General features: G+C 39.3%; 1 protein-coding gene across 1 annotated transcript in view; it reads right to left on the bottom strand.

Annotated features, from left to right (window-relative positions):
- HSD17B11 (hydroxysteroid 17-beta dehydrogenase 11) overlaps nt 1–24,370 on the bottom strand; it is a 51,448-nt gene extending 27,078 nt beyond the window's left edge. Inside the window, exons 1-4 of the mRNA XM_049885766.1 lie at nt 24,020–24,370; nt 6,656–6,763; nt 3,382–3,513; nt 1,930–2,036 (exon numbers count right to left, since the gene is read on the bottom strand). Coding sequence (XP_049741723.1) covers nt 1,930–2,036; nt 3,382–3,513; nt 6,656–6,763; nt 24,020–24,229 — 557 coding nt within the window. The 5' untranslated portion in view covers nt 24,230–24,370. The remainder of the gene's footprint in view (nt 1–1,929; nt 2,037–3,381; nt 3,514–6,655; nt 6,764–24,019) is intronic.
- Between the last annotated feature and the right edge of the window lie 453 nt (nt 24,371–24,823).

Below are 24,823 nucleotides of genomic sequence, written 5' to 3'. Positions count from 1 at the left end.
TTTTTATAAATGTATGTCATACTTCAATTAATAGTTTATTTTGAAAAAGCAGTAACTTAGTTTGTCTAATTTTTAACAACAATAACTAATAAACATTGCATTTTGTTGGGAGAAGTCCTTAACATGTCTCTGCAAAAGTTTTACCATTAATTGTATGCTCAGCAAAAACCAAAGAGTAAACTGTCTTGAAAGCAATTGTGGTTAATAAGGATTATAGACTTCAAGTAGGAATTCTATATGGGCAAACAACCATGCACCAGTCCCAAAGCTGGAACAATACAAGTAGTTATGTGGTTGGGGTCCTGTCTATTAGTCCAAATAACACATTTATATGACTTAGGTAAAGCTACCCCTCTTGGGTGGTGCAAACATTTAAGTGCTTGACTACTAACCAAAAAGTTGGTGGTCTGAACCCACCCAGTGCACCTCAGAAGAAAGGCCTGGCCATCTGCTTCCAAAAGGTCACAGCTGTGAAAACTCTATGGAGTACAGTTCTACTCCACACACATAGGGTTGCTATGAGCTGGAATCGACTCCAAGGCAATGGGTTTTTGGTTTTTCTTCTCAAGCTACTTTATTACCATCTGCTGGAAAAATCATTCAAATCTAAAAGAACTTGCAAGCAAATAGTACACCTAGAATGTGTAGAAGAAGCCCTGGTGGTGCGGTGGTTAAAGCACTCAGCCACTAAACAAAGGGTCAGTGGTTCGAATCCACCAGCAACTCCGCACAACACAAAGTGTCATTCCCGCTTTGCCAGTATTCGATGAGAACCTTTACTTCTGGTGAGAGCACCGTCCTAGTCGCCAAAATAAAGTTTTTCACACAAAGCAGATTGGGTCCCTTCACTTTTTTTTATTTTTACTGCTATGCCCAATAGAGTACAATCAAATCAGAACTAACAGAGCTACTGTATTTACTACAGCAAACCGAAACTCATTGCCATCAAGTCAATTCCAACTCATAGCAACCCCACAGGACAGAGTAGAACTGCCCCCATAAGGTTTCCAAGGCTGTAAATCTTTACGGAAGCAGATACTGCCACATCTTTCTCCTCCTGAGTAGCTCGTAGGTTCCAACCACTGACGTTTCGACCTTTCAGTCAGCAGCGAAGTGCTTAACACTGAGCCACCAGGGCTCTGATAGTAAAAACCCTGTTGGATTTTTCGATCCTTTTGTGTACCTGAACGTCTGGTAGAGATAAGATAAAGAGAGTGTAGAGTCTTACAGTAGCCCAGCTATAATACCTGCAACTATCTTTTGTCAACGAAGTAGAAAAAGTGCCACATGGTACTAGTCCTGGATGGCTGCGGGCTAATTTCCTAACTGGACAATTTGGAGACGAGACAATATACAATCTGGCACTGTATGTCTGTTCTGTGACTATTTTCCCAGTTATTTCACCTTTTTTGGCAAGTCAACCTAAGTGTTATTGATTTTTAAACCTTTTAACTAGAAAACAGATATATGTTCAAGCAAAAAAAAGAAAAAAACCAAAAAGAATAAAATATCACTTGTCTTTCTAATTAGAACAAGCAGTTCAGTATATATCCTTGCAAACTTTTAAAATGTAAGATATAAAAAACCCAGTGCTGTTGAGTCGATTCCGACTCATAGTGACCCTATAGGACAGAGGAGAACTGCCCCATAGTTTCCAAGGAGTGCCTGGTGGATTCGAACTGCCAACCCTTTGGTTAGCAGCCGTAGCACTTAACCACTATGCCACCAGGGTTTCCATGCAAGATATATCTTATATAAAAACAACTTACCCATTCATGCCTATGCCTACATATTTATCACATATCTGTAACTACATATGGAGTCCTGCTTCAAATCCACTTCCATTAAAGATAGTCATCATCAGACAGGGTAAGAAATCACACACAAAGTAAGCACAGGAACCAATGAAATCAACGTGTGTTCACATACCAATAAGCCAGTAAGAAGGGGACCACTGTATGCCCGCCTGCCGAAGCCACCGTGACAATGTGACCATGATTAGTCTTCATCATTGCGGGAAGAAATGCCTTTGTAGTCTAGAAATAGTTTTAATCAAAACATTAAAAAAAAAAAAAACAAAAACTGTTATCTCTGGTTCACAGACCAACTGGGAATATTTTGAGACAGAGGTATATTTTTGGTAATGCTGTTCATGGTATAAATGAAAAGCCTAGGTCAACTAAGAAAATTTGCAACATAAGGCAACTGGATAGGAAGCTCTGATTAGAAAAACTAATATGGAAATGAATACTAAAAGCTCTGAGAATCCACCTCATTTAAATTTAGCTAATTTCTCATATCCCCCAATCCTTCACCTCTTATTGTCTGTGTCTTCTATCATCTCACATACTGAATGAGCCTGTTGTTGTGTGCTGTCGAGTTGATTGCGACTCATAGCGACCCTACAGGACAAAGTAGAACTGCCCCATAGGGTTTCCAGCAGCTGGTGGATTCGAACCGCTGACCTTTTGGTTAGCAACCTGAGCTCTTAACCACTTTGCCACCAGGGCTGCCAAATGGGCAAAACAATCTAGAAATATCAAAAGAATTTTCACACGTAATGTGAAATTGTTCAACAACTATGTGGGTATATGACATCAAAATACTGTAGCGACCAGCAATGTTCCAGTGGTCACTGAGCACAATATTTACTGAGCACCAACTATGTATTGGGGATGTGGAAACAAATCAGACAAGGTTCCTACTCTCAAATATCCTATATTTTAACAGAGGCATAAGGAAAGGGAAACACGTCATAAAAGTGCAAAGACAGATACCAATGACCTGGGAATGTTAAAATAAAACTGTGTTTTCACCAACCCAAATCCTCTTTTCGATTGTTCACCCTAGACTCACATCCAAGAAAACTTTGAGGGACCCTTTAAGACCTGGCTTTTCCAGCAATATTCTGACTTTTCAGAAACACACACACACTATTCAAGACCTGGAATGCTGAGGTTCATAACAGTCTGCAATTTGGAGAGCAGGAAATAATATGAGTGGTGCTCCCATGAGAATCTGAAAGCAAACTGTGTTCACCTTTTATGGAATCACAGATGATTCAGAAGGTCCCTAAACCTTTCCTTTATCTCTAAACAGGATCAAACAGAGATGTGAGAAACTAGCTTAGACTTAAAACACACACAGCAGCTGAAGTTTATTATTAGTATTATTACTATTCGAGGGAGGAGGAACACTAAATGGATTAATTGATGGAACTGGTCATGACACAAAAAGTCATCACTTTGTATAACATCCTTGGCACCGAGACAAAACTTTAATATTGATACAGATACTTTCTTATGTCTGCTGAAAGCTCCACTTTAAACATAATCTTCAGGTTTTTTCAGGTTATTCAAAAGGGAATGTTTTATTACTTACCCAGAAATGGGCAAGTGTATTAACTTCGAAAGTCTTTTCAATCTGAGGGTCTTGTGTAGACATCAAATCCGATGTGTAGACTACACCAGCATTATTTACTAAAATACTCACATCTCCAATTTCTGCATTCACCTTTAAAAATGAGAAAAATATGCACATCATTAAGAAATATGAAGGTATTGCATGGCAAAGATTATTAAAAAGAATATGGGTTTTCCTACCAGATGTGGAAAATGTGTAGTTTGTAATCTATATGCACATTTAAAAATTATTTTTATTTTAAGTATTTATATGCAAAACAGCTCTGCCTTAAGTCCACTAAGTAGAAATTTGGTGTTACAATTTAGTCTCTTGACTTTGCTCTGTTGATTACAGCCCAAGAGACACTTGGTTAATGGAAACACAACCAGTGATAAACAAGCTGCATTTATTTTTAAATACTACTTCAAAAGATAAGCAAAAAAAAAAAAAAAAAAAAACCGGTTAACAAATTAACTGGCAATTGCTAATTGAAAAGTCAGCAGATCGAACCCACCAGCTGCCCCACAGGAGAACATGTGGCCGTCTACTTCTGTAAAGATTACAGCCTTGGAAACCCTATGGGGGCAGTTCTACTCTGTCCTATAGGTCGCTATGAGCCAGAATCGACTCAACAGCAATGGGTTTTTCTTTTTTTTTTTTTCAGTATGAAGAATTATGTAAATTTGGTTATACTATTAAGTTGGCCACATCTATTTATTTCTACTCTTTTATTTCCATGGTCACATCATTCTATCGCTAACCAACCTTTCTCCATCAGGTGGCAGCAGGCTTATGGGTGAAGAGTGTAGTCTCTGTGGTCAACCTTGAGTTGTGTCCTGGCTCTGCCACTACCTATCTGTTGGGCCTTGAACAAGCTACTTAACCTCTCAAAACTTCAATTCTTCCTCTGGAAAACAGAAATAATAATACAACTTCCTTGTGAGTTGTTGCAGGAACAAATGAAATAATACATGCAAAGGGGCTAACTCTGTATCTGGCACACACAGTGAATGTCTATTATTACATATCATTATTCATGTCCATTTATACAGGTCTACAGGTAATATGTTTGCTGGCTTTCCTTGGCCTTCTGAGATGTCTATGACATGGATATACAAATGTGAGGTAAATAATATAAAAATACATATGTGAGCTTTTCTAATATATCTGTGGTATATGCATTTTTTTCCCCATGATAATTAAATCTACTTTGGCATTAATTCAGAAGAAAGAACATTTGAGACATTAAAATGCTCTGTGGAAGGGCTTATGTAAGTTTGTAGGCCAGCTTTAAAGGTCATTGCAGCTCTCAAAGGTAAGGTGATTCAGCTGAGAAAATAAAACCAAAAGAACAAGTTCAGCTGCCAACCGCAACAGAGGGCATCCAGTGAATTCTAAAGACTATTTGTACTCAATAGGGAAGAATTACAGATAATGTGATTTTTTAAAAAATAATTTTTATATCTTCGGGACTCTGATATAATTAGTATCAGTCATAAATCTTGACACTTAAGCTTAACTTTTTATAAGATCGGAGGACCACAGATTATCAAGACAACTCTATGAAGCAGCAAAGTATGCCCACTTAGTATGCCCATTTTATAGATGAGAAACATGAACTACAAAATGGTTAAGTTTCTTGCCCAAGGTCACATGGCTTGTAAATGATGGAAATGGTATTCTCCAGATTATTAGCCTCTAGTTGTCTGGAGCAAAAGAGAAAGTAGGAAACTCAAGAATCAGAGAAGGAACTGGTCTATAAGACTACCATATTTCTAAGCAAATAACTGCGCCTTCTACATTTGTCAACCATTCCCTCCTCCCTCAAGGTATTTTGGTAAGCACGTTATGCTAATTTTTTTTTTTTTTACAGCAACATGCGAAAAACATTGGCATAGCAGCATACCTCACGTGGGTAGTGGGTGGGGGGGAGGGCACAGCTGGCAAGTAAAAGTAGTAGGCATGAGTTATCTGCATAAAAATATGGTAACTGTCTCCATAATCCGTAGCCTCCTCTATGATGATGCCTGGCCAGAAGAACTAGATGGTGCCTGGCTAACAATACAGAACATCCTAGTCAGGGCTGCAATAGATGGATCCTTATAGAAAGGGAGAAAAATGTGGAGCAGAACTTCAAAATTCTCAAAGAACCCAGCCTCACTGGGTCCTGAGGTTGAAGGAATCCCTGAGACTGCTGCACTGAGATACTCTTTAAACCATGAGCCAAAACTATCCCCTGAAGTCACCTTTTAACTTAAATAGCAGATTAACTTTAAAAGTGAAGAATGTCACCCTCGAGTACACTTTTAAATTAACTATATGAGACCAAATGGTCAATAGTTACTCTAAAGCATGGATAGGAAGTTGGGGGTAGTGAGATGAAGTTAATGGGAATGGAACAACTAGAATGGAAATAATAAGAATGTTGACATAACGTGAAGAACGTAAACAATGTCACTGAAAAATATGTGTAAAAATTGTTGAATGAGAACCTATTTTGCAGTGTACACTTTCACCAAAAATACAAATAAAATATTTCTTTTAAAATGATCCTAAATCTAGAATTCCTTAAACAAAGAGGTTCTCAAGTTTGATTGAATCAGAATCTTTACACCACACTGAATCAGAACATCCAGAAATGTGTATTTAAAAAATCTGCCCACATAATTCCAATGATCTTCCTACCATTAAGGTATTTATTTAACAGGTACATGTAACTATGCACTCAGAGTGAAGCCCTATTATATATCCCACATCTCAACTGGATGTAGAAGAGGCAAACAATGCTTTATAAAATACATCTATCTACTAAAAAATCCAGTGAAGAAGAGGTTTATCCTAACTTTCCAACACAACTCTTATAAATAGCTTCCTTCCCAACATTTATTGTTTATGTGAAAGAAATTATAAGTGATTCTGTAAAGATTCTCCAAGGATTACTTGTGCCAGAATCAGACAGGCAAGGTGAAAGTGCTCGGTTGCAGAACATGCAGGTTCTTGGACCCCACCCATGACCTCCTATAAGAAAACATCTCAGGACACAGCCTGAGAACATCTATTTTTAAAAAGCTCCCTGAGAGATTCCAAAACACACAATTCTAGGCTCTAGCTCTGGATCTCCCACTAGCTGGCTGAATAACCTTGACCTTGGGCAAGTCACAAAACTTCTTAGTCTGAAACATGAAAGGACTAAGCCATCTCCAAAATCCCTCCCAGCTAGCATGGTATGATTCTAACCAAACATAAATTTCACCTTCTTAGCTGCGTTGTAAATCTCTTCTCGTTTACTGCAGTCTACTACAAAGGCATGTGTCTTGGCCCCCAGTCTCCTGCATTCTGCAGCTGTTTCTTCAACTCCATGCTAGGAAAAGCAAAAAGAGGGAAAGAGAACAAGATAAACAGCATTTTCATACTATATCAGACAGCTAAAAATAGTTAAGGTAGTCATACGCTTTGAACTTGTGCTGGGCAAGAATTTAACTGACACACATTTTATAGGCAATTTTTTTTCTTTTTTTGCACACAGTACTTTGACTAGTTTTTCTAATTAGACACTGAATTAACTCAAAGCAGTTTTTAGAACATCTTCAAGTACTAGTTTTACTATTTTTACATATTTTGTTAATGAATGTATGTGTGTGTATTTCATATCAGGCTTAAAAAAACAGCCTTAAGCTTTTTTTCAATGTCATTAAAAATCATTAATGGGCATGAAGAGGATGGCTGCAAAATAAGTAATCAGTTAAGTTCATTCACTCATTCATTCCTTCAACATTTTAAAGTGCAGATCATGTGTAGGTCATAATCTCTGTGCTCAGAAGACCTTATAGACACAAACATGAATGAGACACAGTTCTGACCTCAAATGCTATGGGAACATAGACAAGGGGCATGCAATACATGGGTGGGGTCTTAAGAGTGAGTAAAACAGCCAGGTAGAGGAGGAAAGGACATGTTAGGCAGAGTGTAAGCAAAAAGGTAGACAAAAGAATGGTCCTGCGAGGAACCACAAGTAGGTCAGTGTTGCAGAATCATAAAGGTCAAGACAAGCAGGAGTCCAGATTAAGTGTGTTAGATGTCAGTAGTGGCTAGGTTAAGCGCTCTGCTGCTAACTGAAAGGTTGGGGGTTCGAACTCTACCAGCAGCTCTACAGGAGAAAGATCTGGTGATCTGTTTTCCTAAAGATTACAGCCAAGAAAACCCTATGGGCAGTTCTACTCTATCACATGCGGTCGTTATGAGTTGAAATCGACTCAACGGAACCTAACTACAAAGTCATATTAAGTTTTATCCACGCAAATGAAATGGGCAAAGGACTTGAATAGACATTTTCACAAAAGAGGACATTCAAATGGCCACCAAACACATGAAAAGATGCTCAATGTCATTAGCCATCAGAGAGATGCAAATCAAAACCACAGTGAGATACCATTTCTCATTTTATCTAGAATGGCTAAGATTTAAATAAATAACAGAATATAATAAATGTTGGCGAGGATGTAAGAAAACTGGAACTCTTATGCATTGCTGGCGGGAATGCAAAATGGTACAGCCGTTGTGGAACAGTATGATGGTTCCTCAAAAAATTAAAAATAGAACTTGAAAAAAAAAAAAAAAAACCATTGCCATGGAGTCTATTCCAACTCATAGCAAACCTATAGGACAGAGTAGAAATGCTCCCATAGAGTTTCCAAGGTAACCCTGGTGGATTTGAACGGCTGACCTCTTGGTCAGCAGCCACAGCTCTTAACCACTATGCCACCAGGGTTTCCAAACTGGTGGAGGTGCCGGGCAATAAACCTGGGACCTCGTACAATTATGTCCCCCCAAAAATGTGTGTATCAATTTGGCTGGGCCATGATTCTCGATATTGTGTGACTTTCCTATATGTTGTAAATCCTGCCTCTATGATGTTAATGAGGGAGGATGGGTGGCAGCTGTGTTAGTGAAGCAGGACTCAATCTACAAGACTGGATGTGTCTTGAAGTAACCTCTTGAGATATAAAAGAGAGAAGCAAGCAGAGAAACAGGGGGACCTCCTACCACCAAAAAAGTAGCACTGGAAGCAGAGCACATCCTCTAGGCCTAGGGTCCCTGCGCCTGAGAAGTTCCTCAACCAGAGGAAGATTAAGGACAAGGACCTTTCTCCAGAGGCGAAAGAGAGAGAAAGCCTTCCCCTGGAGCCGATGCCCTGAATTTGGACTTTTAGCCTACGTTACTGAGAGGAAATAAACTTCTCTTTGTTAAAGCCATCCACCTGTGGTATTTCTGTTATAGCAGCACTAGATGACTAACACAGATGCTCTATATCATTACCAGCAGGGAAATGCAAATCAAAACCACAATGAGATACCATTTCTCATTTTATCTAGAATGGCTAAGGTTTAAATAAGTTAATTAAAAAAAAAAAACAAAAAACAGAATATAACAAATGTTGGTGAGGATGTAAGAAAACTGGAACCCTTATCTATTTTTGGTGGGAATGCAAAATGGTACAGCCATTGTGGAACAGTATGACGGTTCCTAAAAAAACTAAAACTAGAACTACCATAAAAAAAAAAAAAAAGCAAAAACTAGAACTACCATTAAAAAAAAAGCAAGCAAAAAAGAAAAAACCCATTGCCGTCGAGTTGATTCCGACTCATAGTGACCCTATAGGACAGAGCAGAACTGCCCCATAGGGTGTCCAAGGAGCGGCTGGTGGATTCAAACTGCTGACCTTTTGGTTAGCAGGCTGAACTTGTAATCACTGCTCCACCAGGGCTCCTAGAACTACCACATGACCCAGCAATTCCACTCCTAGATATATATTCACAAAACTTGAAGGCAGAGACTCAAACAGAGACTTGTACACCAATTATTCACAATTGCCAAAAGGTGGAAACAACTTAAATGCCCATCAGCAGATGAACAGATAAACAAAATGTGGTACATACATACAATGGAATACCACTTTGCCAGTAAAAGAAACAAAGTCTTCATACATGCTGCGATATGGATGGAACTTGAAGATTTTATGCTGAGCAAAATAAGCCAACCACAAAAGACAAATATTATATGACTTTACTTACATAAAACGACAAGAAAAGGCAAATGTACAGAGACCAAAGTTTATTAGTGGTTACCAGGGGCTCAAGGGAGGGGGAAAGGGTACTAATGGTGATGGAAAAATCGCATTGATTAAGGGTAGGGTTGCACAGTAGATTACTGTAATTGCTGTCTACAAGTTGTAACCTGAAAAACGTTGTATTGGCAAAAGTAGTGTGACAGATATATTTACAACAATGACAAAAAAAAAAGAGTAGCTCTTGAGGCTGCATATGTATAGTCATAAACCTCATAGGATTCGGTTTCTTGGTTTGGAGGTTAAGGGTCATGGTTTCATGGGATATCCCACTTAATTGGTCCAATAATGTGTTTAGTGCTTCTGTTCTACCCCCTAGTTCTTTCTGTAGTGCCAGAGGCCTTAAAAGCTTGCAAGCAGTTATCCAAGGCTCAACAATTGGTCTCTATTTGCTTGGAGTAACAGAGGAAGAAGGAGAGTCAAGAATAGGAGGAGGAAATGAAATGTATGGCTAATTGCCTCAATGAACAATTGCCTCCTCTGACATGAGACCAGGAGAACTGACTGGTGCCTGGTTACCATTACTGAATATTTTGATCAAAGATTCTATAGAAGAATTCTGATCAAAAGTGGGAAAATATAGAACAGACTTTCAAATTCTCATGGAATTGATACTTTCTGGAGCCACAGAGGTTGAATGAACTCCTGAAACTACTGCCCTGAGATAATTTTTAAACCTTAAACCAAAAATATCCCCTAAAGTCTTCTTAAAACCAAACAAGAGTCTAGCTTAACTAGTAAAAAAATGTCTGCCTTGAGCTTTATGCTCTTTTAAGAACTATCTTTATGGGATCAAAGTGACAAAAGCACCTTGAAAGATTAGATAGGAACCTTAGGGGGCAGTTGGTTTATGTTAATGGAGGAGAAACAACTCAGAAAGGGAGGGTGAGAATGGTTGCACAACTTCATGAATGTAATCAATGTCACCGAATTGTATATGGAGAAACAGTTGAGTTGGTATATGTTTTGTTGTGTATATTCTCAATAACAACAACCAAACATGTTTTTCAAAAAAGAAGTTTTATCCAAAAAGTTAATGGGTAGCCACTGATTAAGTTATAGAGTCAAATTTGTATATAATACAGATTATTCTGGACGCTGGGTGGAAGATGGATTTTAAGAGACAAATTGGAGGAAGAGAAATTAAGAGGTAATTACAGTGATTTAGGCAAGAGATGATAAAAACATGAAACACCGCACTAGTAGAAAGAATGCAGAGAAGAAAAAATATATATATATTTTAAATTTTCAAGAAAGGGGCAAAATCAATAGCTTATATCTACAACTCAAACAAATGGAAAATGAGCAGCAAAAGAAGTCCACAGTCACCAGAAAAAGGAAATAATAAAGATCAGAGCAGAAATAAATGAAATGGAAAACAGAAAAACAGTAGAAAGAATCAGCAAGACCAGAAGCTGATTCTCCGAAAGGATCAATAAAAGCGGCAAACTACGGGCCAAATTGACAAAGGAAAAAAAATGAGAAGATGCAAATAACAAAATAAGAAATGAGATGGGTGACGTTACAACAGAACCAACTGAGATAAAAAGGATCAAAACAGAATATTACGAAACATTGTACTCCAACAAATTTGACCTAAAAGAAATGGACAAATTTGTAGAAACATACTACCTATACCTAAACTAAGACAGATTGAGGTAGGCAATTTGAACGGATGCACAACGAAAGAAATTAAAGACGTCATTTAAAAAAAAACCAAAAAACAAAAACAAAACTTCCAACAACAACAACAAAAAACCCCGAACCAGACAGCTTCACTGGAGAATTCTACCATACATTCAGAGAAGAGTTGACACCAATTCTACTCAGACTAATCCAGAACATAGAAAAGGAAAGAACACTCCCTAATTCATTCTACGAAGCCAGCACAATCCTGTACCAAAGCCAAGCAAACACACCACTGTAAAAGAAAATTACAGACCAATATTACTCATGAATATAGAGGTGAAAATTCTCAACTAAATTCTAAAAAAAATTCTAGCCAAGAGAATTCAACAGCATATCAATAATAATAATAATACATCACGATCAAGAAGGATTCACACTGAGGATGCAAGGATGGTTCAACATTAGGAAATAAATCAACATAATTCACCACATAAATAAATCAAGGGGAAAAAAAACACATGATCATCCTGATCGATGCAGAAATGGTATTTGATAAACCCCGATACCCTTTCCTGATAAAAACTCTCAGCAAAATAGAAATAGAAGGGAAACTCCTTAACATAATTAAAGGCATACATGCAAAACCAACAACCAACATTATTCTCAATGGAGAAAGATGGAGCGCATCCCCCTTGAGATAAGACTGGGAACAAGACAAGGATACCTTTTATTACCACTCTTATTCAACATTGCACTGGAAGTCCTAGCTAGACCAATAATGCAAGAAAATGAAATAAAGAGATCCAAATTGGAAAGGGGGAAGTAAAACTACCCTTATTTGCAGATGACATGATCCTACACGTAGAAAATTCCAGATACTCCACAAGAAAGTTACTGGAACTAATAGAGGGATTCAGCAAAGTGGCGGGGTACAAGATCAACACAAAAAAATTAGTTGGGCTCCTCTATACTAATAAGGAGGCCTCTGAAAGGAAATCAAGAAGTCAATAAAAAGGAGGACTCTGAAAAGGAAATCAAGAAGTCAATAGCACTTACAATAGCCCCCAAGAGCATAAAATACCTAGGAATAAAAACTAACCAAGGACATAAAAGACTCATACAGGGAAAGCTATAAAATACTTCTGCAAGAAGCCAAAAAAGACATATATAAATGGAAACACATTGTATGCTCACGGATTTGAAGACTTAACAGTGTGAAAATGTCAATACTACCCAAAGCAATCTATATATATAAGCAATCTCCATCCAAATCCTAACAACATTCTTTACTGAAATGGAAAAACTAATCTCCAACTTTATATGGAAAGGAAAAAGGTCCCAAATAGCACAGCAATATTGAAGAAGAAGAACAAAGTGGGAGGTCACATACTTCCTGATCTCAAAACTTACTATACAGCCATGGTAATCAAAACAGCCTAGTACTGGTTCAATGACAGACACATGCACCTATGGAATAGAATTGAGAACCCAGAAGCCAATCCATCCATCTATGTAGCAGATGATCTTAGACAAAGGGCCAAAGTCCATTTAATGGGGAAGAAACGGTCTCTTTAACAAATGGTCCTGGCAAAGCTGGATATCCATATGCAGAAAAATAAATCAAGATCTGTATCTCACACCATGCACAAAAAATAACTCAAAATGGATCAAAGACCTAAATGTTAAGGCTAAAACTATAAAGCTCCTGGAAGATGACGTAGTGTTAAAACTGTTGTTATTGTTAGGTACTGTTGAGTTGGTTCTGACTCATAGTGACCCTATACAGAACAGAACAAAACCCTGCCCGGTCCTGTACCATCCTCATAATTGTTGCTATGCTTGAGCCCATTGTTGCAGCCATTGTGTCAATGCATCTCGTTGAGAATCTTCCTATTTTTTGCTGACCCTCTACTTTACCAAGCATGGTGTCCCCTCCAGGAACTGATCCCTCCTGATAACATGCCCGAAGTACGTGATATGTGTCAAAACTAGGGGACCTAAATTTTGGCATAAACACCCTATTGAACAAAACTAAAAATACATGAATGACAGAAGAGAAATTAAATAATTGGGACCTCTTAAGAATTAAACACTTAAGTTCATTAAAAGACTTCACCAAGAGAGTAAAAAGAGAACCTACATACTGGGAGAAAAATACTTGGCAACAACGTATCTGATAAGGATCTAATCTCTAAAATACATAGAAAACTTCAACAACTCAACAACAAAAACAATCCAATCAAAAAACGAGCAAAGGACATGAACAGACATCCCACCGAAGAGGACATTCAGGCAGCCAACAAATACATGAAAAGATGCTTGGTATCATTAGCCCTAAGAGAGATGCAAATCTGAACTACAATGAGATGCCATCTAACCCCTGCAAAAATAGCAATGATAAAAACAGAAAAAATACCAGAAAATTACAAATGCTGGCAAGGTTGTGGGGGGATTGGAACTCTTACACACTGCTGGTGGGATTGTAAAATGGTACAACCACTATGGAAAACAGTATGGTGCTTCCTCAAAAAGCTAGAAATAGAAATGCATTATGATCTAGCAATCCTACTCCTAAGTATATATCCAAGAGACATAAGAGCAGTGGCATAAATAGACATATGCACACTTACGTTCATTGCAGCATTATTCACTATAGCAAAAAGATGGAAACAACCCAAGTGCCCATCAACAGATGAATTGATAAACAAATTGTGGTACAAACATACAATGGGATACTATGCAACTATAAAGAATAATGATGAGCCTGCAAAACATCTTATAACATGGATGATTCTGGAGGACATTTGCTGAATGAAATGTCAATCACAAAAAGGGAAATACTGTATGGTCCCACTATTATTAAAATTCTAGGATAGATATACACACAGAAAGCGAAGTTCTTTGGTAGGGATGGGATGGAGAAGGAGGGGGAATCACTTCCTAGATAACAGATACTTGTTACTTTGGGTGATGGGAAAGGCAATCCTAAATATGGGTGAATTCAGCACAACTGATCAAGGTAAATAAAGACACTAAGAAGTACACGAGTTCCCTCCTAAAAGGTCCCAATTAAAAAAAAAAATTTTTTTTAATTGTTTTTGGTGAAAATATATACATAGCCAAGCACACACCTATTGAACAAATTCTACACGTACAATTCAGTGATCTTGGTTACACTCTTCGCGCTGTCTTCATTCTCACTCTCTCTTCCCAAATTATTTCACCACCATTAATTTGGACTTACTGCCCCCTAAACTTCTCATCTATGCTTTAGAATTACTGTTGTCAGTTTGGTCTCCTGCACCATATATAATTCTTTAAAAGAGCTCAGTGCTCAAGGCAAACATTCTTTACTAACTGAGCTAAGCTGCTGTTTGGTTTAAAGGTGACTTCAGGGGATAGTTTTGCTCCAAGGTTTAAAGACCATCTCAGGGCAATAGAATTAGGGTTCCTTCAGTCTCAATGGGTCCAGGAAGTCTGGGTTCTGTAAGAATTTGAACCCAAATCTTAATCTAAAAAATACCTTTTGATCTTGTTATTTGTACAAGTATTGAGTTACAAATTCAAACAAGAGAGAAGAAAATAAAAAATAAAAGGAAAGTACCCCCTTCACTCAACCCCTAAATCTCACTCCCCTTCCCAAAGGCAGCTGCTATTAACAGCTGGTTGTGTTGCTTTCCGAGGTATCTTGTGTGCATTTACAGACACTTTGCCTTTATTTAAGGAGCCCTGGTGGCACAATAGTTAGATTGCTAACCAAAAGGTTGGCAGTCCAAACCTACCAGCCACTCCTCAGGAGAAAGATGTGGTAGTCTGCTTCTGTAAAAGATTTACAGCCTTGGGAACCCTATGGGGCAGTTCTGCTATGTCCCTTAGGGTCGCTATGAGTTGGAATCAACTTGATGGCAGTGGGCGTGCATTTTTTTTTTCTTTCTGCCTACCATTGTGTCTCCAGAGCTCTGCACAATGCCAGACATGTAGTAGGTGCTCAAGGCAAGTGAATTATGGTGGCAACCTCCCAGCTCTTCCATCTTTGGTTTCAGAGGGTTGGTTTTGACCATGGAGTTCAGATGGTACCAGCTGTCCTAGTGCCTAAGACCCATGGGGAAAAGCTCTCCACACAGAATCCTTCTGGAAGGAAGAAGGTCGCTTTGGTCTGTGTTATCACTGAAGTCTCCATCCATCCATATAGCTCATACTGGCCGGTTAGGAAGCTGGACCTTAAGAAGACTATGATGAGATACTGAAAATATGGGAGGCTAGGTTTTGAGTGTGCAAAAAAGAGGTCATCTGGTAGCTTCTAAAAGAAGTATTTGCTCTCCTCTGCCCAGCGCCTTACTATCAGTGAATAGGAACCGATGTTGTCAGTGAATAGTTATTGAGTACCCAAAGTCTCACGGCAAGTGAGATCGTATTTCATGGAGGCAATTAGACCTGCAAACTGTTTCCTTCTCTGATTCCTGGATCTCCTTTCTCTGTTGCTCCAGAAGACTAGAGGCCAATTGTTGTATACTGGATGGCCTCTCGCAAGCTTTAAAGACCCCAGGTACTACCCACTGAACCAGAAGGAAGAGCAGAATCTCTTAAATAATACGCAAATTGACTGGACAAGCTCATGTAACCATCTGGTAGTTTCTTTTCTCATTTAGTTTGTCCCCAACCCCTGGATTAACTTCCCCCATTGTCTTAGGCTAGGCTCTCTAGAGGGGCAAAACCAGTACAGTATATATACATAAATATATAGAAAAAAAAAATAGAGAGAGGTTTATTTCAAGGAAACGGCTCATGCAGTTGGGGAGGCTGGCAAGTCCCAAATCTGTGGGTCAGGCATCAGGCTGGAGGCGTCTCCTCACTCATGTGGCTGCAGGGGTTGATGAATCCCAAAGTATCCAAAGCCTATGGAGAAAGACTGTAAAAATCCTAGCTTTCACCCACTATAAAATTATCGCAGGTGGGCCTTCAGTGTCAAACTAACTTGATTTCCTGAGGGGATGCAGTGAGATTTGGGAGGAAGTAGCTCAGCACAGAACCAACACCAAATAAGATGTGCAGATCTTTCTCAAAGTAAACTGTGACCTATAAAAGTAATCTTACTCATATGTACAAAAGGAGACCTGGTGGTGCAGTGGTTAAGAACTCAGCCGCTAGCCAAAAAGATCGGCAGTTTGAATCCATCAGCTGCTCCTTGGAAACCTTATGGGGCAGTTCTGTTGCCAAGTGGAAACCCCAGGTTTTGCTCTACGTGACTTCTCACAGCCAATAAACAAGAGGCCAAGGTGGGGGAGTAGAAAGGTGTCTTTATTTCATTGCACAAGGAAAGGAGCAGTTCAGGGCTGCTGCCTTCAAGGCTGCTTGCAGGTAGCTTGGGGAGGCAGGCTTTTACAGTGAGCCGACAAGGAAATGTAAATTTATCATGAATATTCAGGATCCACCTTTGGTGGCAGTTAAAGCTTGTGGATGACTATGCATTTTCTCTAGACAAGGGTTTGATTCCCTGGGATGGAGGAAGAGGTTGATTTTCCTTCAGTAGCACGTTAAGTCTCCACCCAGAGGTGGGTGCGCTTAATGAGCTAATAGGTCACCTAAAGTGCTAAGATGGCGTTGAAACCTGCTACAACTGGACGAGGCCAGCTATAGCCGTTCTGCGGTTATCTCGTCAAGGACAATTTCAGAAGAATGTGCGGCCTATTCCGCTCAGTGTAGGAGAATAAGCCAGAGCAGGTGTCTCCTAGAAGGGCTGAGTTCTGAGGCTGCCTGTCTCAGTTCTGCTCTGTCCTAGAGGGGTCACTATGAGTCAGAATTGACTGGCTGTCAATGGCTTAGGTTTTTTTTTTTTTTAGTATGTACCAAATGTTTAAATATGCTCATCCCTTGACCCAGCAATTTCACTTCTAGGATCATCACTTTTGTTTCCAAGGTCGTCTGAACAAGACTCTTCGGTACAACCTTGTTTATAGAGTCAGAAAAAAGGAAACAGCTGAAATGTCCCCTGGGAGAGGTGACTGATTAAGTCAATCATGGTCCGTTAAAACACCGGAGCACCATGCAGCCAATAAAAAGAATGATGAAAACCTGTCTTCATGGTCATGGGGAGATCTCAACAACCTAGTTTTAGTGGAGGTAACAGCACGTTACCAAGCAGCACGAACAGTATGAGTTCATGTATTTAAAACAGGATACATGTGTGGGTGTGGTATGCATCATGGGATGTCTGGTAAGATGATCCCCTAAATTAGGGGTCACAAATTTAAATGCATTGAGCCTAATAAAGTGAACCCCTTAGGGTCTGGGGCTTAAAAAAAAAAAGTACACAAGAAAAAGGGACAATTTTGGTAAATGCTATAAGATATACAATTTTGCAACAACGGTAAAAACCACACACACAAAAAGGTGCATGGTTACATAGGTAGATAATGGATGCATATGTGTGTATAGGAAGGCATATGTGAGGAAATGCATGTGTATGTATAGGTGTGTCTGTAGGTATATAAATAATGCTCTACATCTGAGTTTGGTGAGTAGGGTCTGGGGTCTTAGAAGTTTGAGAGTGGCCATCTGAGACACAACTATTAGGTTCTACACATATGGGGCAAAAGAGAATAAAGGACATCAAAGGCTCAAAGAAGAAACTAGTCCATGGGACTACCACATTTTTATGCAAACAACATGTGCCTTCTAAGTTTGTTTACCAGCCACGCCCTCCCCCATATTTTCATAAGAGGTGATGTACTAGTTTTTTACAAGTTGCTATAAAAAATTAGCATATCACGCTAACAAAAATATCTCGAGGGGGAGGGCTCAGCTGGCAAACAAACGTAGAAGGTGCACATTATTTTCTTAAAAGTATGGTAACAGAGCACACAAACCACAACCTCTTTAAGCCTGAGTCCAGAAGAACTACATGGTGCCAGGCTACCAACTGTTCCAACCAGGGACACAACAGAAGGCCCTGGATATAATGGGAGAAAAATGTAGAACAAAACTCAAAAATCTAAAAAAGGCCAGACCTACCGGGCCAATAGAGACGAGAGGAGTCCCCAAGACCACTGCCTCAAGCTGCCTTTTGAACTTGGAATTGAAGCTATTTCTGCAGGTCACCTTTCAACCAAATAATAATAGCTTATAAAATAAACAATACTGTGAGTAATGTGCTCCCTTAAACAATTAACTACATGAGACCAAGCAGTCAATAGTTACCCAAAAGGAAAGATGAGATGACAAGAAGGGGAAGGGAAGCTAGATCAATAGAAACAGAACAAACAGAATGGAAATAATTAGAACGCTGATACATTGTAAAAACTGTAACCAATGTCACAGAACAATTTGTATAAAAACTGCTCCAGGGAAACCTAATTTGTTGTGTAAACTTTCACCTGAAATGCAATATTATTAAAAATACATATATTTTAAGAGCCAAAATCAGCAGGACTTGGGGGCTATCTAAAGATGGAGGGAAAGAAGCTAAGATTGCCGACTCAACAGCAGTGGGTTTGGTTTTGGTTTGGTTTTAACTGGCAAAAGAGGAGACCTGGTGGCACACTGATTAAGTGCTTAGCTGTTAACTGAAAGGTCAGCAGTTCAAACCCACCAGCCTCTCTGAGGGAGAAAGATGTGGCAGTCTGCTTCTATAAGGATTATAGCCTTGGAAGTCCTATTGGACAGTTCTACTCTGTAATACAGGGTTAATATGAGTCAGAGCACCTGGACGGAAGTGGGTTTGGTTTTTGGAACTGGCAAGATGGTGCTGCAACATCTGATTACAGGGGTTACAAGGAGAGAGCAGAATTAGGGAAAGGGTCATGAGTCGGTCGAATTTGGGACATTGATTCTGAGTCACCTCCAGTTCAGGATCATATCATAAGGTGTTGTTTTTTGCTGTGTTTTTATTTTTTATTTGTTTGCTTGTGACCAATTTCATAGCATTTCTACTTTAAGTGAATGTCTCACAGAAAATCTTTGACTGAGGTCCAATCTGTGAGCTTTGCAGGCCCAGAAATGATGATCAGCTAATGTCCAAGTGGACAGGCTTTTTACTACATTTATCCCAGAGAGGACAGTAAATCAGAACAGCAGTGTACAAATTTGCTAGGAAATAGCAATCTGCGTTGCAGAAAAAACAAATACCGACAATTGTGAAATGAATTAGTAGTTGCGTGATGAACTTGTTATGGCAGTAAAAGGAAATGGGGTGTTTCTACTTTACTGAAATCTCCTTGCACTCTGATGAGGAACAGTATTGCCGAGGAACATCAGAATGGCTCCTGTAAACCTTATGCCCTTCTCTCTGTACCTAACTGGCAGTTTTTGACACTCTAAAGGTTTATCACATTGATTCTTTGGCTCTTCTCTTTATAAAATTCCATTCTTATTTCGAATGATTTTTACAATTAAAAATCCATTTTCCTTTCATTCTGTTTTCAGAGATTTGCTCATTACTGGTTGGTTTCCTACAGCTACCAGTAAACTGAGTGTGGAGGCAAAGGTGTCCTTTCACATTTGCTGTCTCACTTTTACACCCCATTTCCTTGGTCTATCTCACTTAGGTCCAACGTCTGCTTGCCACACCTTTGGGATGGTGCAACCAATTTGAGTTCTAAATTCCTCCAGTAAAAATTTCAAACAGCTCCCATATTCATTTTGTAAGCAGACCTTTAGGGGAGAATGAATTCCTCCTTTCCATTTTTTCTCAGCACAGTGGAACTACGTAGGCATCATTCTTTAGAACTTACCTTGGTAATTTTTTTCTTAAAATGTTGTGATTCAGTTCTCAAATCTTAATTCTGGGCTCTTCTTTAGTCTTTACCTGATCATTCTTTGCCACATAATCCCATAACTAAAGCTTCTTTCACAAATTACCGCACTTACTAGAAATGTAAATGTTTTTCCTTCCATTAGTTTTTAAAATTATTCATAAATTCACTGTTTCATTCAATAAACAGTCTTTGAGCACATACTCTGTGCTAAGCACGTACTATAAATTTATCCTCCCAAAGTAATCTAACCAGACATGGAGGTGAGCACGGTCAGGGGGTGACAGATTATCTATGTAAAGCAGAATGAATAATGCATGGCATTCCTTCAATTTTAGTACAACAAACCTCCCGCCTCCCAAAAAAAAACCCAAAGTCAGCACTAATTCCTCCCCAAATTAACATTCCCTTTTTTTGTAGACTTAATAGGGGATTTGAAAATGTCAGTTCCTGACGTCCTAAGATTGATACACTTTCATTTTTTTTTTTTTCCACGTGCAATCCTCTCTCACGGTTTGGGTTAATCTGAGAAATTGTCTCTGGGGACAATTTGTCTTTGTACCTTAGGTGAAAAACCTTTAGCTCTGGCCCTTCCCTAGCACTCCAGACTGAATGCACTTAAAATGCACTCCACTTTTTCACTTTATCGCCACATATCCACCAGCCTAAGAGTCTTACCTCTTACTTGGACTGCTGGAAATCCCCACTACTCACTTCCTTCCCCAGCTAGGTTTAGTGGTTCTGATTGTGGAATTTAAAACTGTAAAATTTCAAGAAAAATGGGTGTATTGCCAACCTTTTATTTGGCCAAATAAGGACATTAAAAACTAACAAAGCAACTATCAGATACTGTCACTGTAATTTCATTAAAAAAAATATGTACCTTACCAGCAAAAAAAATAGGAAGGACATATCTCAATAGAAAAGGTAGATTATTTAAATTAAACTAATTTGTTGTTGTGAGCCGTGGAGTTGATTCTAACTCATAAACTAATTGAACTTCACTTAATTTATTGTCCTTTATTGGAAACCCTGGTGCCATAGTGGTTAAGTGCTACGGCTGCTAACCAAAAGGCTGGCAGTTCGAACCTACCGGGCTCTCCTTGGAAGCTCTACGGGGCAGCTCTACTCTGTCCTATAGGATCACTATGATGCAGAATCCACTCAACAGCAAGTGGGTGTTTTTTTTTTTCTCACCTCCTTTCTACAACTACCACCACCATCAGCCAAGCCACCCTCATCTCTTACCCGGATTATCCTTCAGTATCCTAACTGCTCTTCCCGTTCCTGTCCTTGCTTCCCCAACCCTACATCTCAACCCCCACCCCCCCCAAAACTTGTCCCACTGCTTCAATCTGTCCTCAAAACAGCAGCCAGAGGATCCTCTTTAATAGGAATGTGCTCAAATCCCTCCACTGGCTTCTTTGGTCAAAGCCTCCATTTACAACGGGCTACAGGAACTGTCCTGATACAGACTAGAGCCCCTACCCCTCTAGACCAGTGCTATCCCACTATTCTGTTGGAATGCAATGGGAGTCATGTATGAATTTTTTCTTTTTCTAGTAGCTATATTTAAAAAATAAAATTTAATAATATATTTTATTAACCCAATATACCCAAAATATTGTCACCCCAACATGTAGTCAATATAAAAATATTCCATGTGGCTAATGCCTACAACTTTCTATTGTACCGGACAGGACTGATCTAGATCTTTCTTATACCATGAAACTTGTGAGAGCCAGAACTGGACAGGACTGCCTTGCTTATCCGGGTCTCACAAGTTTCCTACCTTTGGCAGGGTGCAGTCTTACCACTTTTCTATCACTCTATCAGTGGAAAATACTTGAGTTTTCCTTCTCTGACAGGTTTCTGCCTTACAGAGGTTACAGCTTTCTCAGGTTTTACTGTACTTCTCTCCCTTCCCTCACCCTATGCCAGGACCTCTCCCATCTCAGAGCTTTGAGCATGCTCATCTCTCCACAGAGAGTTCATGATGTCCTCAGCATCTTCTGATCTTGACTCAAGGATCTCTATCTCAGTGAGGCCTTCCTTGACCACTTGCCTAAGATCATCTCTCTGCAGCCCTGCCCCCTCCCATACTAAGTCCCTATCTCCTTTCTTAATCTATTTTTTTCCTATATCTAACACTATCCAACAAAGACATATTTTACTTACACAGTTACGCAGTGTACCTCATCTGTTTATTGTCCTTAGCTCAAGAGGCTCATGTTATTCTCACTGGCTATGCGGCAGAATTGATTAGATGGCAGCGGGTTTTTGTTTCCTTATTTCTGCATCAGAACAGTGCTTGGCAGATAGCAGATACCCAATATTTGTTGGATGAATGCATTTCATTCCAGATCAGAGGAAATTTTGTACAAACTATTGCTGGGTGTTGCAAGTCATCAATCTGCCAAACTCTTTGAATTTTAGTTTAAACTGCACTTTGTCCAGGGATAATAACTAACACACTCTTGTGTCCACCATATGCCAGACAGTGTACTAAACCTTTATGTGCATCATCTCATATGAACTTCCCAGCCCTCTGAAGTAGGTACTGTTATTATCATTATTATTAGTTTTTTGCATAGTATAAGTTTTATTAAGTTTCAAATAGAAAACATTACAAAAAGTGATATATACTTCTAGCTACGTTCAACTACCAGTCAAACAAGTTTAACATTCCAATTCTTTTACAACATTATAAAGCTGGAAGACTCCAGTCCCGTTTTCTCCAACGGCAGTAGTTTAAAGTCTGCTAGATCAGTGAGCCATGTCCAACAGGCGTTTGGTCATTTTTTAAGCATACTTGGTACTGTTATTTCATCCTTTTGCAGAAAAGGAACCCCAAGCTCTGGGAAGTTGAGCTGCCCAACGAAGAAGTGGAAAGCACAGGTTCACCTGACCTCACCACCATGCCAGACCCCCATCACCTTGACCATGCCGTACTAGGTTGGGCCCCCTTTCCGTGTTCCTATAGCCCCTGTATTTCTCGCTGCATGTGTAATTATTTAATATCTATTTTCCCTACTAGACTGAGGATCCTATCTATCCTGTCTTGCCACTGTGTCCCTCACACCTACGGGATACAAAAAAAAAAAAAAAAACAAAACCCCGCTGCCCTCCGGTGCATTCTGATTTTTTTTTTTTTTTTTGATACTCATTAAATAGTTGTTGATTAGTGTCTTAGTCACAGGAGCCCTGGTGGCATAGCGGTTAAGACCTTGGCTGCTAACCAAAAGATCAGCAGTTTGAATCCACCAGCTGTTCCGGGGAAACCCTATGGGACAGTTCTACTCTGTCCCTACAGGGTTGCTATGAGTTGGAATTGACTCAATGGCAACTGGTTTGGTTTTTTATTTATTTTATTTTTTTTGGTATCAGTCGCATACTCATGGGTAAGCTCCCATCTAACTTCACACCCTCTGAATTGAATTCTTGTTTACAGCCCTGGACATCAACTAGTATGTAATGGTGGTATTCCAGACCACCAGGTGCTTCCCAGGAACCCTCTGTACATCTACAACTGGATATGTACGTGGTAAGAACACCTGGGCCCTTCTTTCCTAAGCCTACACCTGTCCTGGGTAAAAAATCACATCGGAGATTTTTTTTTCTTTTATTGTTCTTACTAAAAGATGATTTAAAAAAATTACTGTTGGCAGGTACTATCGCAGAATAATGTCGTTTTCTGTTGGGCATAATCTTTTAAATCCACTTACAACAATAACTGCAGGACTTTTTTTTAATAGGTCCAAGCCTCTTACTCTTTTACTATATCAGCTAAAATAATTAATTTCCCATATGATTAAGATAGAGGGAAGAGCGAAATCAGGTTCAGGAGATTACAAATTATTTGCAGTGCAAAAGTGAGGATAAATTTACAATGTCAAATTACAAATGGACAGTAACTGGGAAGCTTCTATCTTCTAGGTCCGTTCATCTTTGATCGTAAACACATTAACTAATTCATATCCTCCCTGTCTGTAAAGGTAACAGTCATTTTTTCTACATACTTTACAGAGACGCTGTAAAGGATTATTTCTTGCAAAATGTGGAGGTGTCCACACATTAAAGGTATCAGAAAGTAAAACAAAGTCAGCACTATTACCTTATTTATATCCCATAGAACCAGTTTGCTTTTAAGTTTGGCAAATTCATAGGCAGTCAGTCTCCCAATTCCATGTCCAGCTCCAGTAATCAGTACGATTTCTCCGGCGACTGATTTCCTCTTCTTGGGAATAAAAAGCTTCACGAAAGATTCTAAGATGAGGATAATAAGTATGGGCAGAAGCAAAAGAAAGTCTAATAAGAATTTCATCCTGTTTGCTGCTGAGACCTTTTGGTGTGTTCCCACTTAGCCTTCACTCTAAATTGCTTTGGGGGTGGTTCGGTTCAAATTGCCAAGCAATCGCTAAGAGCAAGGCACTGCTCGCTATGAAACAGAAACCAAGGACTCCGACACCGTTCCTTCCGCTGGGCTGGCCTGGGCTGGGCTGGGCTTTGTTAGGTCTTCTGCAATTGGCTCGGGCTGCAGAGCCAGCAATCGCTCGCTAGCTCAGAAGTCTGGGAGGGACAAAGTTCAGATCAGAGCAAAGCTGTCTAGTTCTCTTGTGCTGACCCCAGCGATGTTTGTGGCCACTTTTATCCGCTTTTCTCCCGGTCTTGTGAACCAACCGTGGAGGGTTAGTTGCATATTTATTTTCCTAAATTTTCCTCAGTCCAGATGCTTTTTTGAAATTGGACGGTTGCTTTTATCTCTACATACTGGGTATCTCTACCTAGAGGATGTGAATACAGTTTTCTGTCTTTCAAAGAATCCTGAGGCCAATCGTTCTGCTCCCTACTGAGAAATCAGCTACATTTTTAGTCTGAATGAAGCACAATTTCAGGGACAGGACATTTTGTCTTTTCT

Source organism: Elephas maximus, chromosome 5, assembly GCF_024166365.1.
Source record: "Elephas maximus indicus isolate mEleMax1 chromosome 5, mEleMax1 primary haplotype, whole genome shotgun sequence".
Taxonomy (NCBI): Eukaryota; Metazoa; Chordata; class Mammalia; order Proboscidea; family Elephantidae; genus Elephas; species Elephas maximus.
Note: the sequence above shows the minus strand (reverse complement) of the source record. Positions and strands in the feature narration are given on the sequence as shown.